The 23,403-nt window shown below is 48.6% G+C and overlaps 1 protein-coding gene across 3 annotated transcripts in view; it reads right to left on the bottom strand.

Moving 5' to 3' along the window:
- The window catches only part of TNN (tenascin N), a 44,812-nt gene extending 22,076 nt beyond the window's left edge, over window positions 1–22,736 (bottom strand). For 2 of the 3 annotated variants that reach the window (XR_016022714.1, XM_019734627.3), the window contains exons 1-6: window positions 17,220–17,671; window positions 10,466–10,906; window positions 8,720–9,094; window positions 7,960–8,223; window positions 4,861–5,046; window positions 3,759–3,848 (exon numbers count right to left, since the gene is read on the bottom strand). Coding sequence is in view for 2 of the 3 variants with exons in the window: in XM_019734627.3 (XP_019590186.3) it covers window positions 3,759–3,848; window positions 4,861–5,046; window positions 7,960–8,223; window positions 8,720–9,094; window positions 10,466–10,906; window positions 17,220–17,364 (1,501 nt within the window). In the remaining variant the exon portion in view is untranslated. Of the gene's footprint in view, window positions 1–3,758; window positions 3,849–4,860; window positions 5,047–7,959; window positions 8,224–8,719; window positions 9,095–10,465; window positions 10,907–17,219; window positions 17,672–18,957; window positions 19,100–21,305 lie in introns of those variants that run through there. The other variant, XM_088801576.1, reaches the window with a different exon arrangement.
- Window positions 22,737–23,403: the final 667 nt, after the last annotated feature.

Genomic DNA, 23,403 nt, shown 5'->3' with positions numbered 1-23,403 from the left:
GAAAGGGCTTCCTGATGGACAAAACAACCCCTTCCATTTCAGACCACAGAGCACATTCGATAAAGCTCCGAGTGTCGCTGCTTGAAATGTAACTGCTTCAAGGGCGTCTGCACTTGGTAGGCATCTAAAATACATGCGCCTGACTCCTCTTCCGGAAGACCATGCGGCAAGTATTCAAGAACGGTCACTCTTCTCCTCCTAATTCTCCTCTAATCAAAACAGCTTCACCTCTCCACCTTATAGACTTACGGTATGGTGTGGTGTGGTGTAAGGTATGGTTATTGGAATGGTATGGTGTATGTTATGGTGTAGCCTACGGTACATGGTATGGGGTATGGTATGGTTTGGTATGGGGTATGTTATGGTGTAGCCTATGGTACATGGTATGGGGTATGGTATGTGGAATGGTATGGGGTATGGTATGGTTTGGTGTCATATACTTCAAATTATAATTTATGACCTGGCACTTACATCTCAACAGGCTCCTTTCTTTTCCGGTTCAGAGAAAAATCCCCAAAACTCAGTTCATTCATTTAACAATTCATTGTCGTCCATGGAGTGTAATGGCACCGACGCGGGACCAACGAACAAAACAATCAGAAAACGCGGTCCGTGTGGAGTTTATGTGCTAAAAGGACCAACCCAGACCAGTGTACCCTCCATGGCCTACACACTGTGCTCCCAATACCAAATCCTCAGCCACAGCCTCTGAACACCCCTAAGGTTTTCCACACATGTGCCTGCTAACCCAGGGGTTCTCAACAGTTGTCAGCTTTCAGCACCTACTAAATACCACAGGAGAGTCTACTTTAGGAGGTCTCAGCTAAGCCCTGACATCTCTACTGAGAAACAAATAAGTATATACTCAAAACTCGACAGGTGTCTCTGATGCATATCAAAGGTTGCAGCCTCCATGTTAAGCCATATCTTCCCCGTTTTATGCATATATAATGCGTTTCCTGAATCCAACATTTATCCTTATTATATTTTATCTTATGCACTCCCCTTATACCATGTTTCCCCCAAAATAAGACCTAGCCGAACAATCAGCTCTAAGGCATCTTTTGGAGCAAAAATTAATATAAGACCGGTATTATATTATTATATTATATTATATTATATTATATTATATTATATTATATTATATTATATTATATTAATTATATTAAAGACCTAGTGTTATATTATAGTGAAATACGACCAGGTCTTATATTAATTTTTGCTCCAAAAGATGCATTAGAGCTGATTGTTCAGCTAGCTCTTATTTTGGGGAAAACATGGTAATTTAGTCATTCATTCAACATGACCACTTTCGTTTCTGACTTATCATTTGCAAACTTAGTAGGTAAGCCACCTAAGGGCATCTGTCAAAGTCACGGGTAAAGATGCTGCACAGAGCAAAGCTGAGACATTCCACGAGACCCCTCCCCACAAAAGACACACGAGACGGTTCCTTACTCTCAGAAATCTAAGCATTTTTCCTTCCTCCCATCCTGCTCTAGTTCTCTTGGCCCAGGGGTTCCGGCAGAGAAGTTACAACTTTACATAGCTGTATTTTTTAATACCAATTATGACACACCCTTCTAGAAAACAGTGGCAGTGTTTAATTGTGTGCAAGGAAATGTAAATGTGCCATCACCAGAGGCAGTGTGTATTTTATTTAATAAATCACTTGCCATTTATTGAGCACATACTAAGTGCTACGTGCTTTTCACACAGTATCAAACCTCATAGCAATAACACAGGCATTTATCAGATCCCCCAGGGACTAGTTTGGAAAATTAATAATAGTTACTATTTTTAGAGCACTAACTATATGCCAGGCTGAGAGGTTAGATGACTTGCCCAAGGTCACTCAGCAAGTAAATGGTGGTACTGACCCGTTTCGCAAGTATTCACTGAGTGCCTATTTTGAGCTGGGGATTCAGCAGTGTGATGACTTAAATTGTAGCTCCCCACCCCCAAAAGATATGTTGAAGTGCTAACCCTCAACCCCTTAGAAAGTGACTTTATTTAGAAATAGGGGCTTTCTAGAGAGAATCAAGTGAAAATGAGATCATTAGGCGTATCAGGAAAATGCATTCCATTTGGTAACAAGATTCACCACAGGGCTGCTGGGGCATGGCTGTCCTCAGTCTGTTCTGGGACACCCAGCACACGTCCAAACACCAGCTCCTGCCACAGGCCTGAGGAGCAGCTTTCCCCGTGGGCACTCGTGAACCACCCAGCTGATGCAGCAGCGGCAAATGGCCCAGCAAGGAGGTGGACTGACTTGTTTGCTTTCCAAAGCCGGTCTGCTTCCAAAGCCTTGCCTTTCAGAAAGGCCCTTCCATGCACTTCAAGTGTGTTAACAGGCTGAAGGTTTTCAACCCTGTGTCTTTTCTAGAATCGGCTCCACCGAGTGATTCGTTAAATGGAAAATATCTGAACTGTGTCATCTCCTCCTTGTATGTGCTTACGCGGTTCTTACCTTCCATTGTCTTTTCCAACTATGGAATGCAAAACATTTGGAGAAAAGAGAGTCTTCCCCACCCCCCCTTAATTAATAAACAGTCTAGCTGGGCTTGAGAGCGTTTCCTGGGTCTTTTTCTGTATGTTGGTAAGACACATGACCCAAAATTATTTGCAATCCGATAAAATATCCCATCCTGCTTTTAGAATATAACTGACAGTGAAAACATCACTTGAGTGCTCCCATTTTAGTTGGGATAACATACCTGAAAGCTTAAGTACCAGTTCAAGGCCATATGTGATTAAATGCTCTAGGAACTCAGTGGCAAAGATGGCTGCCATTTAATGTGGTCCTAGACGGCCTCGGTGGAGTGGCTGAGGTTGGAGCGGAGCCTGGAAGGGGGAGTGATACTGCTATGCGCCCCTGCAGGGCAGGGATCAGGCCTTATCATCTTTGGAAGCACATAAGGGACCATGACCCAAACGTCCAATGGTAGGAACTCCGCAACGAATGTGAGTGGAGCTGAACTGATAGCTAGAAGTAGCCATGGAGGGTTCCCTAGGCTGGGGTAACGGTATGAATAAACCCACGGTGTAGAGACAAACCTTCTGGGTGAAGAAATGCCAAGAACAGTCGGGCTGCAGGAAGGCTTCTTGTTAGGAAGTAGTGAGAATAACAACGGCCCAGGTTGGATGGGGACACAGGCGCCAAGATAAAAGGATTCTATGTTATCCACAGGCAACGGGGAGTCATTGAAATTATTTTAGGTAGGGAGCAAACAGTATGAAAATTAACCAGAAATAATGGACAAGAAGGTAAAAGCAGGAGGCACTTTGGCTTTGTGTCCACCCAAGGGGACAGCCCAGGTTTGAATCTGAGCTCAGCCATTTTTTCCTGGGCAATCCTGAGCGTAACTTCTCTAAGCCTCAGTTTTCTAATATATGACTTAGAAATAATAATAGGACCTACTGCATAGGATGACAGTGAGAAGTCAGTGAGATAATTCACAAAACGTGCTTAGTGAATATAATGCCTGACACAGAGTACGCTCTCCATTAACTCACCTTGGGCTCTCAGTTTTAGCCCTCACCTTGGCCCTAACAAGATTTCCAATGGCAAGAAAAATTTGAAATAGGCGAAAGGTGCCTCCCCGCTTTTGCTTCCCCCCGCCCCATAGACACCAGTACACAACGACAGAATCTCTCTATACACAGATCCCAGCGTTTCTACCCAGAGAGGAGTGAGCTGAGAAACACATCAGCATCAAATATGGGAAAAGCTCCCAGTGCAGCCAGGCAGCTCTTACCTGTCCTGCCGTTCAGGATGATGGGCTTGCCTTCCACATCTCCTCTCACGGGGACAACTGTGATCTTATACTCCGTCCCGGGCTGCAGACCTGGAAACCAGTGCCGGACCTGAGTACAGGCTGCAGACCCTCGGCCCCCAGCAGTGTCCCTCCCCAGGATTTCTCTTGCGGGGCGGGGGGGGGGGGGGGGGGGGGGGAAGGGGGCGACGCTTCTCCTCTAAAGACTAATCCATCTAAGGCAGGTAAAGAGCTGCAGGACCAGTGGAATTCAAGGCCTTATCCTTCGGCCAGACTGGGGGGTGTGGGGGCGGCGGTGGGGGGAGTGGATGGGACGAAGCTGGTGAAGCTCTGCCACCTCTATCGGGCCACCTAGCGCTGACGCCCCAACTTACTTACAGCCCAAATGCTTTCCTGCTCCCAACAATCCTTTTCCCTCAAAACGGTCTTTCCTTCGCATGGTAATAATTAGCCTATTGTTTTTTTCTTTTCTCTGCCTTTATTGTTGTTGTTATTTCTCTGTAGTCTCAACTTGAAAGATTGTTCTCCATGGTACAAACACTCAGACTTTGGTGGCAAAATGCGGGCAAACAGCAACGTGTGTGAGGCACACTGCTCTCACTCCACAAGCAAGGGGAACCCCGAGACGTTCGTTCAGGGAGTGGACAGAGGAACAAGGCCGCAGAGGGGGGCTCACCATGGAGATAATAGGCCTCGGGCCCTCACTTGCACAGGCCCCTGCCAAGGCCATGCCCAGAACTGGGCATTCATGACTGTGTCTTGCTTTCCTTAAAGAGGGCCCCATCCTCTGGATAAGCTTCTGGAGTCACACAGCGTGATCCCGCCCTGCACGGCCCGATTCCTTCCAGCTGCCTGGTTTCCTGCTCTTACAACATTAGCCTGGGCATTTGGGGCAAGGATCTCTGACAGCCCAGCCTCCCAGCACGCATTGTGCCCAAAACGCCGAACTCCATCAGGGCTTGAGTGACTCCTAAGGCCTCGGGACCTGTGTGCCCCGAGTGGTACAGGTGTCAGTGCCGTGGACACACTGTCCCCGCCTCAGCATCCTCAGCAATCATCTCCCATCCCCAGCGTTGGCTCTCACCGGTGATGTCATATCGGCTCTTGGGGTCACTGCTTTTGGGCACGGTGACCTCGGCTACCTCCTGCCCTGTCAGGGGGCTGTACCGCAGCTTGTAGTAGTCCACTGCGGTCTGGGGGTTCTCCCACTCCACGTCGAGGGAATTCTCCGTCTCGTCTGTCACCCAAGCGGTGCCAAGCACAGCAAGATCTAGGGCAGAGGTGGGGGACGGCAAGAGAAGGCGGTGAAGAGCAGGTCTGTGACAGGCCACTGGCTACCAGGTCAGCTCCCTTTCTTGACACACTGAGAGCAAGCATCACCCTGGGACACAGTCCTTAATAGATGTCTTAGAACCACCCACGCAGCCAATAGACTGTTGGTTTGCACACTATCCACGGAGGACGGACTTTTCTGGCGATGCCGCCTCTCCCCATCCCATCCCATTGGAGGCCACGCAGCCCTCTGCGCCCACGCTGCCATGGGCCGAACCCTGAACCACACCTCTCAGGCTCGCTACCCTAACCCCTCGGCCCAGGGCGCTGCTCTGCACTGAACACTCACACTTTAGTTACAGAGCCCCGGCCTCAAAGACTCAGTCTGGGATGAGAAGCTAGGTCCCTGTATGTAAAGTTCGGGAGATACATTTCATATTTTCAGGAGTATAACATTGACAATAAAACCAGCTCTTCCCTCCAATCAGAAAACAAAATTACAAGGATTAACAGAAGGAATCGATCGCTGACGTGGCTCTAAGGGGAGAAATTTGGGGGGGGGGGGGGGTTGGACATGGGACTGGCATCTTGGGAGCACGTTGGATTCCAGCAGCCAGATTCCAGGCTGAGGTTGCCTGGCCTGAGGTTTAGAACGTAAAAGACAAGTCTCCAGACTCTGAGCCTGTCCCCTTCCTCAGGCACAATCCCACCTGGTGGCATTCCCACCCAGGCTGACTGACCCCTTGTCAAGGACGTGGGACAGAGAATGTGTGCACTGGGCAGGGGGTGAACTCTGATCTCAAGGTCCCTGGGCTCTGAACGCTTCTGATTCACTCTGTTATAAACAAAGAACCTCACAGAGCCTTTTCCCTCCCATCCACTGGCTTCCTCCTGCCAGCCTCCAGGTTCTTCCTTCAAAGATGAGAATTCCCTGAGGGAACAGGTCAAGAAGTGAGTAATGAAAGTGATTCAAGGATTACAGAAGGGGTCCGACAGGGCTCATAAATGAAAAAGCAGGAGTTTAATGAAAAAGTTCAAGATTATTATGGGGATAAGTGTCTCTCGGGCTGAGGCTCCCCTGAGGGGCCAATAAGAAGGGGTTGAACTTGAATCAGATTAGACAGAAAGACAAGGTTCAGAGCTGCAGGACTGTAGAAGCCCCTGGAGCAAGAAACCAAGAAGGGCTGCTAAGACTTTCAGAACAGCTGTCTCTGCTGTTCCCTGGAGGCTTTAGACAGCTGGGAGCTGACTTGGCTCACAGGTAGGCCTCCGTGAGCTCCCGTTAAACACAACTGCGCAGAGTATCAACATCAGAACAGCTACTCTGTGACCGTTGCAGATCAAGACAGAACAAGACCATTCCGCGATCATGTTTGAAACCAGACAAAACCGTGAACGTGGTCCAACGATGAAACGTCATCTCTCCTGATGAAAAGGAGTGGCCGCTGCTTCTTTACCAGTGACAGTTTCAGCCTCCCTCTAGGCTGTCCCCTTTCTGGATAAGATTCACTGAGGTGCCAATCAGAGACTTACCCCCACTTCCTGACAGCATGCAATCGACAGCAAATCCCTGCCTCCTAAATCCTCCCGAACCACTGACACAGCCCCAATTCGATAGCAATCTTTCCAACACTCTCTCCATCATGACCACAGTCCTCCCATGAAGCAACAGTCAATAAAACCCACTTGTTCAACTACAGGGAGGTTCCAAGAGGGGTCTTGGGTTGGAGGGTGTTGACAAAGGCAATCACGAATTGGGCTGATAGGATAACAGGTCCCTCACGGCCCTTTCCAACACTGACCCATCCCTACCCCACCCTCGTCATCAAATAGGACAGGCAACCTGATGTTTCTTCAAAGAAACCATGTGCCAAAGGCCCATCCATCTGGGGCTCCCTGGATCTTTCCCCGGCGGTTTAGGGCAGCTCATTTTTATCAGCACCTAGAACAAGGCCTGGCACATCAAAATGCTCAAGAAAACATAGGATGAATCAGAATCACTCAGACAAGTAGGTTTCTCCAAGCCTTGAAGATCTGAGCGCCTTTAAGAACTTTCATGAGGAAATCAGAGTTTCTGAAAAGTAGCGATGCTTCTCCTTCCAGACATTTTGGTAGCATTGGATGGGGCCCTGGAGGCACTGTTGTCCCTTCAGAACCGTACCCCACCCTGCTCTATGTCCCAGATTATAACCTCTATGGACTGCATTTGTCAGGTTCCCTCACCCTCTGGGGCTCAGCCAGTGAGAGTCACCAGGAGATCAGTGGGCAGGAGACAGAGTCTGGGCCACTGACCTCCTATACTCCCCACCCCCAACTCCAGTGGGGGCACAATGGCTGCCTGAACCCTCTACCAAGCACCTCCCTGGGCAGCCCTCTCCTACAGCTCTCTCTGGGCCCCAGGACCAACTGGCATCCCCACCCCTTCAGGCTGCTTGTCCTAGTGTTACACCATCCAAGCCCTGCCCACACCTTTGTAAATAACCTCTTCATTACTACTCTTCAATACCCCGTGTGTCCCTTCTTTTCTGCTCAGATGAATCCAACTGGTGTCTTCAGCTTGAACTTGCTGAGTGGGCTCAGAGGCTCAGTGAGGGCCTGGGGAGGCAGGTGTACCCCTGCTTACATGTGGGTGCAGGGCAATCGGACCTTACTAATCCCAGCAGCAGAGAAGACCCCTGGAGTTCCAATCCAGCAGGCTCTGTCACCTGCTTGGAGGACCCACTAATTGGCAAGTGGAGAGAGGGGAGTAAGAACCGAGACTTCTCCAGAACCCAGGACAGCAGCAGCTCTGTGTTTCAGCCCCAAATCAGGGCAACAGCCTGACTAGTAGAAGGGTGCTTGGGACAATGGAAGACAACGTTCAAAATGGGGCCTCTCCTGGGAAACCTGGGGCCTCTGGCTGCCCCCTCACCTGTGGTGGCGAGCAGATGCTGTGCGCCGCTGGAAACCTCTTTCTTCACATTGCGTAGGGTGATTACGTACTTAGTTCCAGGCAGCAAACCGAGGATGTCATAGCTGTGCTGCTCCCTGGGCACCTGGATCTGCCGCCCAGACAGCTCCTGCCCCAGTGGGTAGTAGCTGAGCAGGTAGTGGTCCACCTCGCTGGAGGGCTCCCAGCTCACCAGCAGGGAGCTCTCTGTGCTCTTGAGCAGCTGTAGGCCCTGGGGGGCGACCACTGCAGGAGGAACGGGATGGAGAGGGTGAGAGAGAGGGACTGGGAACCCACAGCCAACGAGTGCTCCTGGGGCCCTACTATGCACACACTTAACACTATGGTGGTGGGTGTGGGAGACAGGGAGGCTGGTGAGGCCATTCTGGACCCCCAAAAGTAATTATCTGGTTGGGAGTTAATACTGACCCCTACACACACACACACACACACACACACACACACACACACACACACAGCCATTAGATCACATAGGACCACTGGTCCTCAAACCATCAGTAGCAGCCTGACCTTGGAACTCCTTAGAAATGCATATTCTCAGGCCTCACCCCAGCCGGGCGGAGTCAGAAACTCGGGATGGGCCCAGATAGCCCTCCAGGGAATTCTGATGTGGGCTAAGGGCCGAGGACAAAATGCAACTGATGTTTCAACGGGGCCGTAGGGACCGCGGGTCCCGGGAAAGAAGCGAGGCTGGCGGGGCAAAGCGCATCTCTGCTCTCACCCTGGGCACAGTCCAAGCCGGTGAAGCCCTCCTCGCAGTAACACTCGCCGGTGTCGCAGAAGCCATGGCCGCTGCAGTCGCGGGGACAGCGCCGCTCGCTGCAGTCCTCGGACGTGAAGTCTGCGTGGCACTGGCAGACGCCGCGCACGCACTCACCCTGCCCGCTGCAGTTCCCGGGGCAGGCAGGGTGGGCGCAGTCGGCCCCCACGTAGGGCTCCTCGCACAGGCAGCGGCCGTCCTCGCAGCGCCCGTGTCCGCTGCACGCCCCGGGGCAGGCGGGCTGCCGGCAGTCAGCGCCCTCCCAGCCCTGCTCGCAGCGGCAGCTGCAGGTCTCGGGCGAGAAGGTTCCATGGCCGCCGCAGTGGTGGCTCAGACCTGCCAGGGAGAGGGAGACGAATAGGCTGGGGGTGAGGCCCTGCCGGTCTTAGCTCTTTCTTTGGCGTTGGGTGGGGCCCCTGAGGAAAACAGGGGTTCGGCCCCTTCCAACCTGAGCCAGGCCCTGACCTGGAAATCTACAAACATTTGTTCTTTTTCTGCCTGAAAAGCCACAGGCACCGTCCTTCCCTTTCCCTACCCACCCCAAGGACTCCTGTGAATTTCCCGGTTCCCCACCGTCTAAAGGGTGGTCATTTAGTCTCTTTCTATGACGATACCTCAGCTGCTCCAGCCTGGACCTCTTATAGGGCCGGCTTACAGTAAAGGGCCTGAGGTGAGATGGAGGATGGCCCGCAGCCTGTCTTATCTTGGCTGGAGGGGGCCGGACCTAGCAAGCTAGGTCCTTGAGAAATTAGCTCACATTGAAGTCTGGAAAAGTGAACCTGAAGAAGCTACGAAATAGCTCGGAAGCTATGGAGGGGAGGGGTGGGAGACGGGATTAACCAGGCTCCCCTCTGTGACCCTAGACAGCAAGAGGCATGAGTCAGTGAACCCTGTCCCTTCACCAGCCACAGCCCAGTTTCTCAGAACACCTGCATTTTCCCCTAAAAAAAAAAAAAAAAAAAAAAAAAAAAAGCTTTCAACGTGGAGACTCCTCAGAGACAGTTCCATGCTGTCTCATTCCTGGCAGTGTCCTGGGTGCCAAGTTCTGTGTCTGACATATAGGAGGTGCTCTTAACGGTAGCAGTTCCTTCAGGCATAAAAATGTAGCTGAAGGGCCACTCATTGTTATTTGGATCAGCCTGGGCAGTTTATGCTAAAATGAAAAAACTGGTGATGGGGGTGGGGGCTCAGTATGTGTAAAATCACATTATAGTACTTTATTATCAATACAAGAGTTAACAATTTGCTGAATATCTACGATGGTCCAGGAATCTTATGTATATCGTCTACAGTTCTCAGAACTAGACTAGTTGATAGAATTATCCTCACTACATAGTGGAGGAACTTGCCCAAAGTCACTGAGCTAAAAAGTGGCAGAACCGGGACTTGTCCCCAGGCCTGTCTAGCTCTCTCCTCTCCACCCCACTGCTGTCCCCTACAGGAGAGACTGGACCCGCGGGTAAGACAGCACCCGGAAGCAGTCTTGTCTGGAAGCATTATCCCAGGAGTCCAGACTCATTTTAAGGTCCCTCCCTGCTCAGGCTTCCAGATGCCCCCTGGAGCTAATGCCAATGATAAAGCACCCCCGGGAAAACCCGGAGAGGTGGACATGGACCACACGCGAGTGCTTCTGAGGCTGGCGGAAGACCTAGCACGAGAAGGTGCTCGTTCAGTGTTTGCTGAATGAACACCAGGTGGGGCACTCACCGGCAGCGCCTGGGCAGCAACGCTGGACGTTACACTGCTCCTTCACCTCTGCCATCTCTTCCTCCAGCTTCTTTACCCGGGTCAGGAGGTCCTGGACGCTGTCTGCCAGCTCGCAGTCCTTCTGTGGTGTCTGCAGGCGGATGCTGTGTCTCAAGATGATGTTCTGTTCCTCGGCCTCCCCCTGGGCCAGGGGCGAGGCCCCACCCTCACTGAGGGGCTGAGGGTCGGCCTCCACCTGGACCATGGCGGGCTTGGGCACGTCAATCTTGTAGATGTGGCTGATGGTGACCTGTGGCTCCTTGTCGCTGCAGCCATGAGGCTCAAGAGTGGCCGGGACTGAGGCCACCAGGAGCAAAGAACCAAGTAGGAGCCCCAGAGGGAAGCAGAACATGTCCTGGAGAACCATCTTTGGAGAGATGGGAAGCAGGCCTTCCAGGAGACCTGTATCCAGAAAAAAGGCAAAGACTGCCACTGCGATTTCTTGATGGAAACTAGCATTTTTAATGCATTCTGAGAGCCCACAGGAAGCTGGAAACCCAGCAGACAGATTTCATCCTCTATCTACCGAGGTCTTTTACTATTTTTAGTTCCTTTCTCACACACCGTACATTCCTGTCTCGGCTCACACAGCTCACACTACTGGGACGCCCTTCTCGGCACTTCTAATTCTGTACTCACTTGCACTGTAATAATAACGAGAATAACGGACTTGTACTGTGTGCCGGGCTTTGATTCCCCCTCATTCCTCATCTTTACAACAACCCTAATATCATGCTCCCCACCGACAACACCAAAAATAACAGTGGAGCATGTGTGAGCTGCTTTACTGGGTCTTTTCCAGGAAAGAGCCCAATGCCTGTTCCTGGACTGGAGGAACTCCAGTTTGCCAGGAACAGGCTGAGTAATAGACATTGGAGGGCGGCTGCGGTGGGAAAGGCCTGCAGCCAAGAGTTTGTGGGGACGAGTCCCGCCATCGGTCAAGACCACAGAGAGGAGGCATCTGGGGGACGGAGCTGAGGTGCAGCCCCACAGCTCAGCAGGAGTGTGCTGCCCCCGTGGGGAGGTGCCCACCGGTAGAATGAGTCCTACCTGAAGAACCCATAAAAGGTTCCCACAAGAGGGGTGGGTGGAGCCAGCATTGGAGGCAACTGCCTCAACAGGGCGTCTGGTAACCAGAGGGAGCTGTAACAGCCCCAGCTAAATGAAAACTCCTTTTCCCTTCTCTTCTGACCCCTCATGTCCCTGAGTCAGCCTGAGTCAGCAACTTGAGGAAGCCAGCAACAGCTGGACAAGAGAGGGTGGGAGTGGAGAAAGGAAAACACAAAGCCAAGGATGGTCCCCTGCCCTCCCGCTGACCTGCGAGTCCAGCCTTAGGCCTGATGGGTGAAAAGAAAAGATGTGGCCTGAATGGGAGACTGAGGCACTGATTCTGGGATGGGCCTGCCTTTCCCAAAAGGGTTCTCTTCAAAGACCACAGGTGACCAGAAAAGCTCTGGAACCTCTTGAGATTTTTGTCAGAGGATGGGGGAGGTGAGGAGAGCCGATAGAGTGAGTTGGAAGGCAGGTGAAGGATAAAAGGACTGATATTTCACAATTGCTGTCTTCAGAAGTTCAGCTAGTCCCACACATATTCTCTGCTTGCTCCCCAGATGGGAACCGGGGCTCAGGGCATCGAGCAGTGTATCCCCGGTTATGCACGGACAGGGCAAGGCCACAGTCTCAGATGTGGGCACAGCGCCCACTAACTGAGCCATTAATCCCTGTGGCACCTCTGCCATCCCCAAAACCACAGAAAGTGATCTCAAAAGCACCTTCTGTATACACGACAGCACATGGTGTTTCCACGGCCCCAAATCCCCTCCCTGGGCAACAACAGGGCTAAACAAGCAGACCGGCCTCCTCTGCCCATCCTTCCATCCAAACCCCAGCCATCTCATGTGTTTGTTTTGTACAAAACCATGTAATAGTTAGACATTTACACCCCTCACAACGTGATAATCTCCCTCCCCCAATCTACTACCCCTCTGACATCATATATAGGTGTTACAATTCCACTGACTCTATTCCCTATGCTGTACTCCACATCCTGTGACCATATATAATATATATATACATACATATATATATATATATATATATATATATATATATATATATATATATATATATAATTATAGTCGACGTTCAGCATTATTCAGCTTCAGCTTTAGGTATACACTGCAGTGGTCAGGCATCTATACCATCCATGACATGGTCTCCCTAAAAAGACAAGTATCCATCAGGTATCCTACCAAATCAACAAACAGTAAGTGCAACAAGTGCTGGCAAGGATGTGGAGAAAAGGGAACCCTCGTGAATTGTTGGTGGGATTGCAGATTGGTGCAGCCACTATAGAAATCAGTATGGAGATATCTCAAAAAACTGGAAATGGAACTACCTTATGACCCAGCAATTCCACTCTTAGGTATCTGTTCAGAGCAATCCAAAATGCTAATTCAAAAATAAAATATGCACCCCTATGTTTATTACAGCACTATTCACAATAGCCAAGACATGGAAACAACCGAAATGCCCATTGGTAGATGACTGGATTAAGAAACTGTGGTACATTTATGCAATGAAGTATTACTCGGCCATAAAGAAGAATGAAATCTTACCATTTGCAACGATATGGATGGACCTAGAAAACATTATGCTAAGTGAAATAAGTCAGACGGAAAAGACAAATACCATATGATCTCACTTATATGTGGAGTCTAAAGAACAGAATAAATGAGCAGACTAATCACAGTGTTTGGTTTCTGAAGCCTGGAATATGAGAAACCCCAGAAGCCCTTGTACTAGCCCTCGGTGTTGCCTGTCCTTGAGTTATAACAAGACGTCCTTGCTAATTATAGCCTCTCCCATTCCACATGTTGAGCTCAGATTTTCCTGGGCAGAGTGGTTGCTAGAAAGAAGAGGGGCGGGCGAACCTCAAGCCAGTACTTCTGGGGGTGACTGGCGGAGGAGCCACCCCTGCCTGTCTGCGGTTTGGCAGCAGAGGGACGTGCCTTGGGTAAGCCCGTGACGAAGGGGATGATGACACCAAGTCCTGTCCACACAGCAGACCACAGACAGGGCGCCACGAGGGTGGGAAGGGGGCGCACAGGGCCACAAAGCTCACCCAGAAAAATGCAGGATAATGTTCCGAATGGGGTGGTTCCTCTACTGAGGACGTTTCTCACGGAAATGGGGCGAATGCTGCGGGAATCAGTGAGACCAAGGGGGTTCACATGCAGGGGATGTGCGTGCAGGAAACCGGGACACCAGGTGTCCCCAAGAGTCAGGCTCGTCCACTGATCACATCCTTAATTCTGCCTGCAGGAGGGGTGGTGGGTGGCGTGCACGGCTGGAGGCTGAGGCAGAGTCTTCAGGACAAATGCTGCATGAAACTGCTTTTCCAAGAACGGCCCTTTGAGGTGTGTGCTGCTGACCATGGGCCGGATGGACAGGACTCTACGTCTGGGGTCTATTTGTTCTTCCTTGGTGGCCACATCTACCCGCGTGGCTTTAATTTCCAGCCAAACACTGACAGCTCCCGAGTTTGTATGTGAGTTCCTAGCCCAGACAACCCTGCACGCTCAGGGATGACAGTGGCCATGATTGTGTGGGTCCCCTCTGTACCCCCAGCCTCATAACACAGGCCTGGAGGCCAAAGTAATATTTGGTGTATTAAACTATAATAGCCACTGGGTTTTTTGCATATGTGCCAAACACTTTCAGAACATTATTCTCATTTAATCCACAAAATCCTGAGAATCCATTGATACCACTTTGTTATAGATGCACAGAGAAGTTAAGTACCTTGCCCCAGGACACACAGCTAACGAGCAGCAGAGCTGGGATGAAACACCAGCTCAGTCCATTCCCCATGTCTGTGTTCATCCTCTGTCTGCTGTGTGTCCTGCCTCAAATGAGAAAATCCAACGAGAAGATTACTGCATGTGAAAAAAAAAAAGACCAAATGTCCTCTTTCCTGAAGTAGTTGAGAGGGGGTTCTTCTGAAAATAAAGGAAACCCAGGGCATAGTAGGTGCTCAGTTAAACATGAATTGCACCATAATTAAGTCCTATGCCTGCACTTCCTCTGAGCAGTGGCAAGCATGATCCCTGGAAAGATAAACTGGTGTTTTTCCCATAGGGAGGTTAAATCCTGAGAGGCTGGAGACTTCCCTTTCTAGGAAGCGCAGGGCAGACCGACTTCTCTCTCTAGGGGCAGACATCGACCACGCCCTGGCCAGAGGAGAGGGGCAGACTCCGAATCCTAGATGGTCCTCTCCAATCCTACGGTTGACCGTCTCCAGGTTACCTCATTTTTTCCAAAGGAGGACACACACCCTGGTCAGGAATAAAATGTACTATTTGCAGCAAAGAGAGCGGCAGCCAGTTTCTCAGCTGCCGTTACAGATCCTTCTGCTTAAGTCAGGGTTTTCTCTGGTTCCCTCATTACCTCATCCTGCCCTTTCAGTTAACCACAAGCAAATGAAAGCACTGCTTTGGGTTTTAGGAAAACTGCATTATCATGGATTTCCAGTGGAGTCACTTAAAAAGATACTCTGTTCCCAAATGACAGGGTGGACACCACTGAACTATGAAGGAAGGCAAGCATGTACAATGCCCAAGGTGGCACTGTTTCTGCTAGGTCACTGTGCAGGCAAACCCAGGACATATACGCACATTTTTGTTTCATCTCTGTGACACTTAACTCTGCACAGGCATTCCATATAGGACTGGGTACGAATGAAAAATTGGTTTTATGTGGTCTTACTAATCTGGTCACATTCTAGGAATCACTCTGTCCCCCTGCTGCCCACTTCAGTGGAATACACCCAGCGAGCGCCCGAGAGATCCTCAAAGATGACTCTCACACGGCTGTGTGATACCCCTTTTCTTGAAGAACTCTTTCCATCAAGTCTGCCCCCACACCAGAGGCTGGCAAAGATAAAGGATGGCGTCCCTGACCCAGCCTCTACACTCTGCCCCCTTTTCATGGGGACCACAGGCTGGTGTCCTAGTTTTGTGCTGTCAGCTGAATCTTAGCCCACCTTGCAAAGGCTCCAACAGATGAGGGTAATGGTGGCTCCCATAGTTGAGCACCTATCACGTGCATGCCTCTGCGCATGCTGAGCGCTTTTACAGCTCTCCCTGAGCCAGGCAAAGATGCTCAATTTACCCCAGTCATGAATCCCTTCCTAACAAAAAGACCTCCCTGGTGCTCTTGTGGGAATGCAAGGGCACAAATGGACACACTCCCATAAATTCCTCCTGTCCCATTTCCCCTCCTTCAAGAGTCAGCTGCAACCCGCAAACTAGGGGATGCAGCAGGGCTTGAAATGCATAAAAGAAAGTTAGGTATGTTGTTTATTTTTCCCTCCTCCTTGGAAACACTGAAACTGAGGTAGCTCCTAAGTCCCTTCTCCCAACCATTACCGGGCATTAGTCCAAACAAATGCCCAAATGCCAAAAAACACTGATCCTTTCCACACAGATCCTGTGCCCTGACAGCCACCAGTCTGGAGTCCTGGCTGACCAGGTGTCACCTGACACCTTGCTGCTGGCTCCGGCTTCTCTAAGAACCCCTGGACTTTAGGCATTCTGGCTCTTGGATGTCCAGATGTATGTAGTTTGTTACTTTCCTCGTAGGACTTGTTCTTTGTTTAATGCTTACATAAGCAATTCAAGTTTTACACTTTGAAGAGATTGTCCTCACTCATTCTTTTCCTCTCCCCAGTTCTCTCCCAACTGCAAAAATAGATAAATAATAAGACCTCCAAAAACCAGTCCGCCATATCATGTCTTGACATGTTTCGCAATGTCTTCTTTGAGGCATTGTGAGGGTAATAGCATGAGGATTTTTGGGAAAAGATGTGGTCCTCTTACAAATAAGAATCAAAACCTATAAAATTAAATATTTGAATAACTTCAAAGCTCTTTAAGTCCATTGAAAACATCATCTTAATTGGTATATACAAAATCTAGAGAAGGGGAAAGTTATAATAGTAGTTTCCTAATCACAATTAAAATCAAGTTTCTATTTTAGGATTTTTTTAAAGTGAAATATAACAGATAAATTACAAAAAAAAAACACAAACAAACAAACAAAAAACCAACCTTTGACATTGGAACGAAACCAGCAAAGAAATAAAGATGAGAACGTGCAAGACTTAAGAGGAAATATCTGGTACAAACCTCTATTTATTGCTCCTGGTGAAAATGTCCCTAGAGTGTAACACAGACTGCATTTGACTGTCCCTACCGTGTTTCCCCAAAAATAAGATGGAGCCGGACAATCAGCCCTAATGCATCTTTTGGAACAAAAATTAATATAAGACCCAGTCTTATTTTATTATAATAAATAATAAAATAAGACTGGGTCTTGTAAATAATAAATTATTTATTATAATAAAATAAGAAAGGGTCTTAATATAATAAATATAATATAATAATATAATATAAAATATACCGGCTCTTATATTAATTTTTGCTCTAAAAGATGCATTAGAGCTGACTGTCCGGCTCTGTCTTATTGTCGGGGAAACAGTAGTCCCGTGCTGGGACCGCCTATACTGCTAAGCGCACATTACCTGAATGTTTCCAAACTGGCTTCCAGCCATCACGGATGAGCCGGGAGGCTAGTTCCACAGCTGATGCTCATGCTGGGAACCTGGCCACTTCCTCCTCTCACAGGGAAAACCTCGGGAAACCAGAGCACTTACCTGGGAAGCCGCTGGGCACCACTTCTGAGCTTCCTCCACCCAGGCACTGCTGCCGTCCTCTCCTCGCCTCAGGCCCTGGGTTTAAATACCAGTGAGGCCAGGGGGTGGAGCACAGAGATATGGGTATTGCCCCCTCTGCTGGCATGGCACTCAGTTAAGAGGTAATGAGCAACTCCTTTTTCTATGAAAAGGGGGAAAATACACAATTCTTCCTTCTTTTTTACTTCGATTATGCAGCAGCTGAAAATTCTGGAGCCTTTTTCCATTTAAGTACATCCAAATAAGGTCATTAAAAGAGCTTGCCTGTCTCCTGGCCGGGAGCTGGGTCTTGGGGTTTAAAAGTGCATTTCTAAAGTCTCTTTCTCTTTTGTTGGTTGAAGATGCTCTGGGATTTATTGTCTACCACTTTTAAAATAGGGAAAGACCTTCAGCACACAAGGAAATGAGCAGAGACCCTCCGGAACAGAACCTCCTGTGACCACCCCTCCCACACCCTGACACCCCACCCCCCCACCCCCACCAGCTCCAGCGATGAGTGGCAGGGCACTGAGGACAGCTGAGAGCAAGAAGTGCAGACCCAGGGCCACAGCCTTCCAGGACCCCCTCCCGGAGCTCTCCCACAGGCCAGCCAGCAGGAGACCCGTCACCAGGAAAGCGTGGCAGTGCCCCTTTTCACACCTGTGTCTTTTGCCATCAGATGGACAGACCTTTATCCTTTCTGTGAGTTTTCCCATGAGGTCATGAAGACACTTTCTGTTCTCTCGACCCTCCAGCCCTCGCCTGCCCTGCCCGTCGTGCAGACCTGTGACCTATGGAAGGACATATGTGTTTTCAGTACACGTAAGCATGGGCTGCCTATGTAGGCTTGGAGGGCTGTTGGAGGGAAAGGACAGGGAGAGGACAGGAGAGATGGGGGATCAAGGAGTGGACCCCAGAATGTGAGGTGCGCCCACAGCCAGAATGCCTGTGTCTGAAGCTTGTGTCTGCTACTCGCATATGACCTTTGACTTAACTTATTTGTGCCTCAGTTTACTCATCTCTAAAAGAGGGGTGATATTGTTACCAGAGAGGGGCCTCTTCGGCACTGTGTCCAGGTTCTTGGAGTCTCGAGCAAAGAATTGAAGGAGGTAAAGTAGTGAAAGAGCAATTTATGAGAAGAAAAAGTACACTGCAAAGGGTTTGCAGCGGGCCGAGCGAAAGGGACTCAGAGGCGAGGACTTGGGGGTTTTCCAGGACGGGCTGTTCCTCTCTGGGCGTGGGGCCACTTGGCTGACACCTGTGATTGACCAGAGGCTATTATCTCTTCTTCTTACACTGTACATGTCCTTTCCCAGAATTCAATCTATTATAATGAACTTCCGGGCATATGTATGATATTATAATGATGATATAATGAGGCCCAGGTGAAACGAAGGTCGTGGTGGCCTTTACTGCACAGGTGTGAGTGACCGGTTTAATCTAGTTGGTCATTTTGTACCCATTTGTTCCTCATAGGGGTAGATAATTACAATGAAAAGGGGAAGTTTTGTACAGAGACGGGAGGTCTTCCGGGCAGGCGCCATCTGTAGGTTGTGTTGGACGTGCAGGAATGCAGACCCGATGCCTGTCTCTAACTGCCTGCCTTGCTTTCCCCTTGAGAGATGTGATCCCCATAAAATCTTTATGGGAAGTTGAGGGACAGGAGGTCTTTTCTTCTCAATCTGTTTCCTGCTGGACAGGGGCATAGAGCTGTCCCTACCTAGTGGAGGATTCACAGGACTCTCGCCCTATCTGATCTTAGATGAAAGGAAGGGGTCTTGAGATCCGCCTGGAAGACCATGTTGGCTTCTTTGGTTGGGACTGGCGATCTCGCTGGGGTATCATCTGTATCTCCAAGGCCCCTGCATGAGGAAAAATAGATTTTAATTAATAAATTTCTTCAAGAGGAGAGCTCAAAGCTGTTGATGCGAGGGGGGCGGGCTATGAAACATCCATCAGCTCTTATGGAGCCTGTGGCCATTCAACTGGTCACTCAGGTGGCGTCAATTGTCCAGAAGCTGGGCCCAGGATGGGTTGGAAAGAACATTAGGCTTCAATGATTACAATCAGTAAGTATAAATCACAAATTTCAGGATAAAATCTCGATAGGAAAGAAAACTTCAAGTTTTTTAGTGGGGGGGGGGGGCGGAAGGGCTATTCGCTTGGCCAGTATCATTTCCCCCCTGTTGCATATTGTCTGAGTGGGTGGTGGCCCTGGTGTAAGGTGTCCGCGACTCTGGGAGCTGGAAGATGTGTGGAGCCAAAGGCAGAGTAGACAGGCTTTATTCACTAGCTTTCTGGGCACAGCCAGCCTTGTCAGGGTACCACCCGCCTCATCTCTGGGCGCAGCCCTGGGCACAGCCAGGTTTTCTGGGCACAGCCAGCACAGCCAACCTTGTAAAATGGCCAGACCTTTTTATACTGTAGGAGACAACAGTGGCTCACAGCCCAGATGCTTACGTAAGCGTATACAGTGACACCTTCAGGATGGACCGCGGGAGCGCATCATTCCATCTCAGGTAACCAGCGGGCCACTGCGGGCCACCAGTCAGTGTCGGGCAGGGAGCCTGACTGACTCCTTTTGTCTCTCCACATATGTTATGTAGATTTAAGTTGGAGCCAGGAGTGGATCCCACAGAGATGCAAAACCTCTCCCAAGTCATAGGGTCAGCACTGGGGTGAAGTAAATGGGAGCACTGAAGCTGGTATGCATAGTAAATGTATGGTAAGCAGAATCACTAAAAGGCAAAGAAGAAGGAAGTTTTCAAAAAGACCAGAGATCCAAAGAAAAAGGGAACTTAAAATCTCTATAGTGAGGGGGCTCTCCCATATTAGTATGGTTATGGTGAGGATTCCATGAGTTGATACATGTGAGAATTTCGACTAGTCCCAGGGTCGCAGCGAGGAGGCAGTAAATGTTAGCTGTTATTGTCGCAATTGTGACCATCATGTTTTAGTCTCCTTGTATACCCTCACAGGAGGCCTTGCTAATCTCCACTTCAGTCAGGACGGGTCCACAGTTCTCTGCCCTTCCTTCCTTACAACCACAAATAGTCCTGCTATCTGCCCCTGGCATTGAAGCCAGCTATGCACAGAGGTGGCCACTGTGGTGTGAAGCGGGGCTCACCAGAATGCCCCCCAGCCCCCAAACATTTCTCTTTTCCCTTGGACCTATTTTTCTTTACTTCTTAAATAGCAAAGTCTCCCCAAAAGGCTCCTAGGATCCTGCTGTTTCCCCTGTGGACGGAAAAGGGGGTCACAGATTAAACCTGACAAGCTCAGGAGACTGAAAATAACCACATAGGATGGCGTGAACATGAAAGTTCCTAACTAGGGTGGGCTATGGCAGGAAGTCACATCTTTAGCCTGTAGCTTCCTTGACAAAGGTCAAGCTTTACTTTAAGTGAGTCTGTTTGCTGTCCTTTTGCACCTAAGATAACACCCTTGGAATGTCACTAATCCCTTTTTCTGGACCAGAGCAGGAAATTACAGAATCCCTCATTATTATTCTGATTGCCATCTCTATGTGCTGTAATATGCTATTAACTATCCCGTACTCACCTATGTAAAATAAGTACCTGTTTCTCCAATTTACTTTTATCCAATTCCAGAGATTTCCCCGCTTTGCTTTCTCCCACCCCCTTAATCTACCACCAGTGGATTTCATGTAACCCTCCTCCTTTGGCTCTACGTATAAAGTAAGCAGCAAACCGTCATTTTGCAAAGCATTTTCTCAATCCATTGAGACTTGGTTTCCTGGCAATTGTCCTCAGTTTAGCTCAAATAAACTCTTATAAGCTTTCTCTTAGGCTGGATGTTTTTTCCTCGACACCTCAAACTGCTCTTCTATTCTTAATTTCCTTTCCATTTTTCTCCCCAAATGAGTGGACTTCGCCAACTCTCTCCATTACTCCACCTTCCAGACCCTAAATAGGTGTAAGTAAACCAATGTCGCAGGCTCCTTAGAAGCCACCTTCCTCCAGCCTAAATTAGTGAGGGGCAGGACATGTTGCGAGCCCCCCCACCCCCATGCAGTAGCCCAACAAGACAGAACATGATTTCTCTCACATGACAGTAGAAGACGGTCGTCCGGAGCTGGTAGAGCACATTGTCACCACTCTCTAGGGCCATCTCCCAGCCGGGGGGAAGTACAAGAGCAGAAGGGAGAGACAGCGTGCTCATTCCTTAAAAACACGAAAACAAAACCTTTGTATTTCACAACCACGTCAGACTTGCAGGAAAATTACAAGTCCTCCCCCAAAAAGGTTAAGTTTATTTGCCCCACTACTTGAACTTGGCCAACTTTTGTGAGTTCTTTTGCCCAATAGAATGTGACTAAAAGTGACACTGTGAATTCGAGTGGGGGTCTGCAGTGGCCTTGCAGCTTCTGCTCTCACCCTCTTGGAAGACCAGCGCCTTCTGGAGAATGAATGAGCACACGGAGAAAGAGGCCTGGCCCTCCTAGCCGAAGCCCTGACATGAGTGAGCCCAGCAGATGCCGTGTGAGTCATCCCAGCCCAGTCTAGCCCAAACTGCCAACCCACAGAATTATGAGCAAATAAGTAATTGTTTTAAGTCGCGGTATTTTGGAGGGCTTTGCTATGCAACAATGGAAAAATGATACATAGCCTGTACCCAAACTAAGGGAATAATTTAACTTGAAACTAATTTCAACCCATTATGTCCTCCTGTAACCCATTCCAGAACAATCTGGAAAAAAAAAAAAAAAAACAAAGTTACTGGTTCATAGGATGGTTCGACCAACATGTTATTATATCATCTTCTTGTATCTGAGAAAAATGTAGGAAAGAGCATTCCAACTGCAGTCATCTCCAATTTATTTGTCCTAAGAAATCACCCCAAACCCAACAGACCGATGTGCTGGCTCTGAGGAAGCCTGAATCTGCATGTCTAGTGTGGTGACCTGCAGCTCGTCTCAGCTGGTTTGGGTCTATATGAGCTGGTCGGAAGGTATGTCTTAGTTTCTTTAATTAGGATTCTGCTGAATCTAAAGGAACTGAAACCAAACTTAAACAGACCTCCACTGTCCAGATCTTGTCTCAGCTCACTCGCTCCGCTATAAATTATATACATTCTATACTCAAAGGGTCATCTTCCCTTTAGGGTAGATTCTGAATTCAAACCTCTAATAGAGCTTACAGGGATGTGCCATCTTTGACTTTAAGTGAGCAAGTGCCTGCAAAAATAGACAACAGAATATAGCATTCAGCCAAGAGAAAGGTTTATTACTCCCTTCAAGGCCAAGAAAGACCTTGATTCTTCTTCCGTCAATATTTTCTTCTCTTGGCTCAATACTTTTTGATATCCGTCTCAGTAGAAGTCAGTATCTTCTTATTAATCTATTTTGGCGCTAATAGTTGCTAAGAGCCATGACCTGAAGTGTGTGGGAGCAGAGGGCCGGGTTTGCAGCCTGGAACTTCGGAGGGGATGGCAGTTTGGTCCTTAGGAGGTTCTTCGTGCATCATTTGCCCACAGAATGCTGTTGGGTAGATATCATTGTTATTTTCATTACAAAAGTAACTTGTAGACTAACTAGAACATGAAGAAAAACATAAAGAAGAAAATTAACATTTCCTGTAATTCCCACACCAGAGTAACCAGATTTTTCTTCTACAAATGTATACATATATGGAAAGATGTATATATCTGTGTGCATGTATTAAAAAAAGATTAAACAATTAAGATTATATTATATAGAGATTTTTTTTCTGCTCTTTGCTCTAAACTTTATACAGTGTTTTTTTCCATTTTTTTTGTATGTGTTTTCAAGGACATGTTTTTTAATGTTGCATAGTATTCTAGTATGTGCATCTAATACACGGGGGAAAGGACTGATTGCAAAGGGATGCAAAGGCACTTACAACATTTACTTATTCTGTCAGCTAATTAGGATCTCTAAATCCATGTCTATACATCAATGGGTCCACTGTCTAATAGTTGTGACTTTTAAGTGCCAGGTTCCCAGTAGGTCTTTAACAAATACACTTTTTTGATAAATTGATCTTGAGGTTAATCAATTTAAAAGACACTGCATAATTTGTTTCTAATCAAGTCGATTGGTCTGATTCAAGTGAATCTCTCTGATCAGCCAAAAGGACCAAAGTGACCTGTAGAAGTCAACAGTCTTAGGATCAGGATAGTAGCA

The sequence above is a fragment of the Rhinolophus sinicus genome, chromosome 11, assembly GCF_057876585.1.
Source record: "Rhinolophus sinicus isolate RSI-liver-muscle chromosome 11, RSI-T2T, whole genome shotgun sequence".
Taxonomy (NCBI): domain Eukaryota; kingdom Metazoa; phylum Chordata; class Mammalia; order Chiroptera; family Rhinolophidae; genus Rhinolophus; species Rhinolophus sinicus.
The sequence above is the reverse complement of the archived record's forward strand: the minus strand, read 5'-3'. Positions and strand labels throughout refer to the sequence as shown.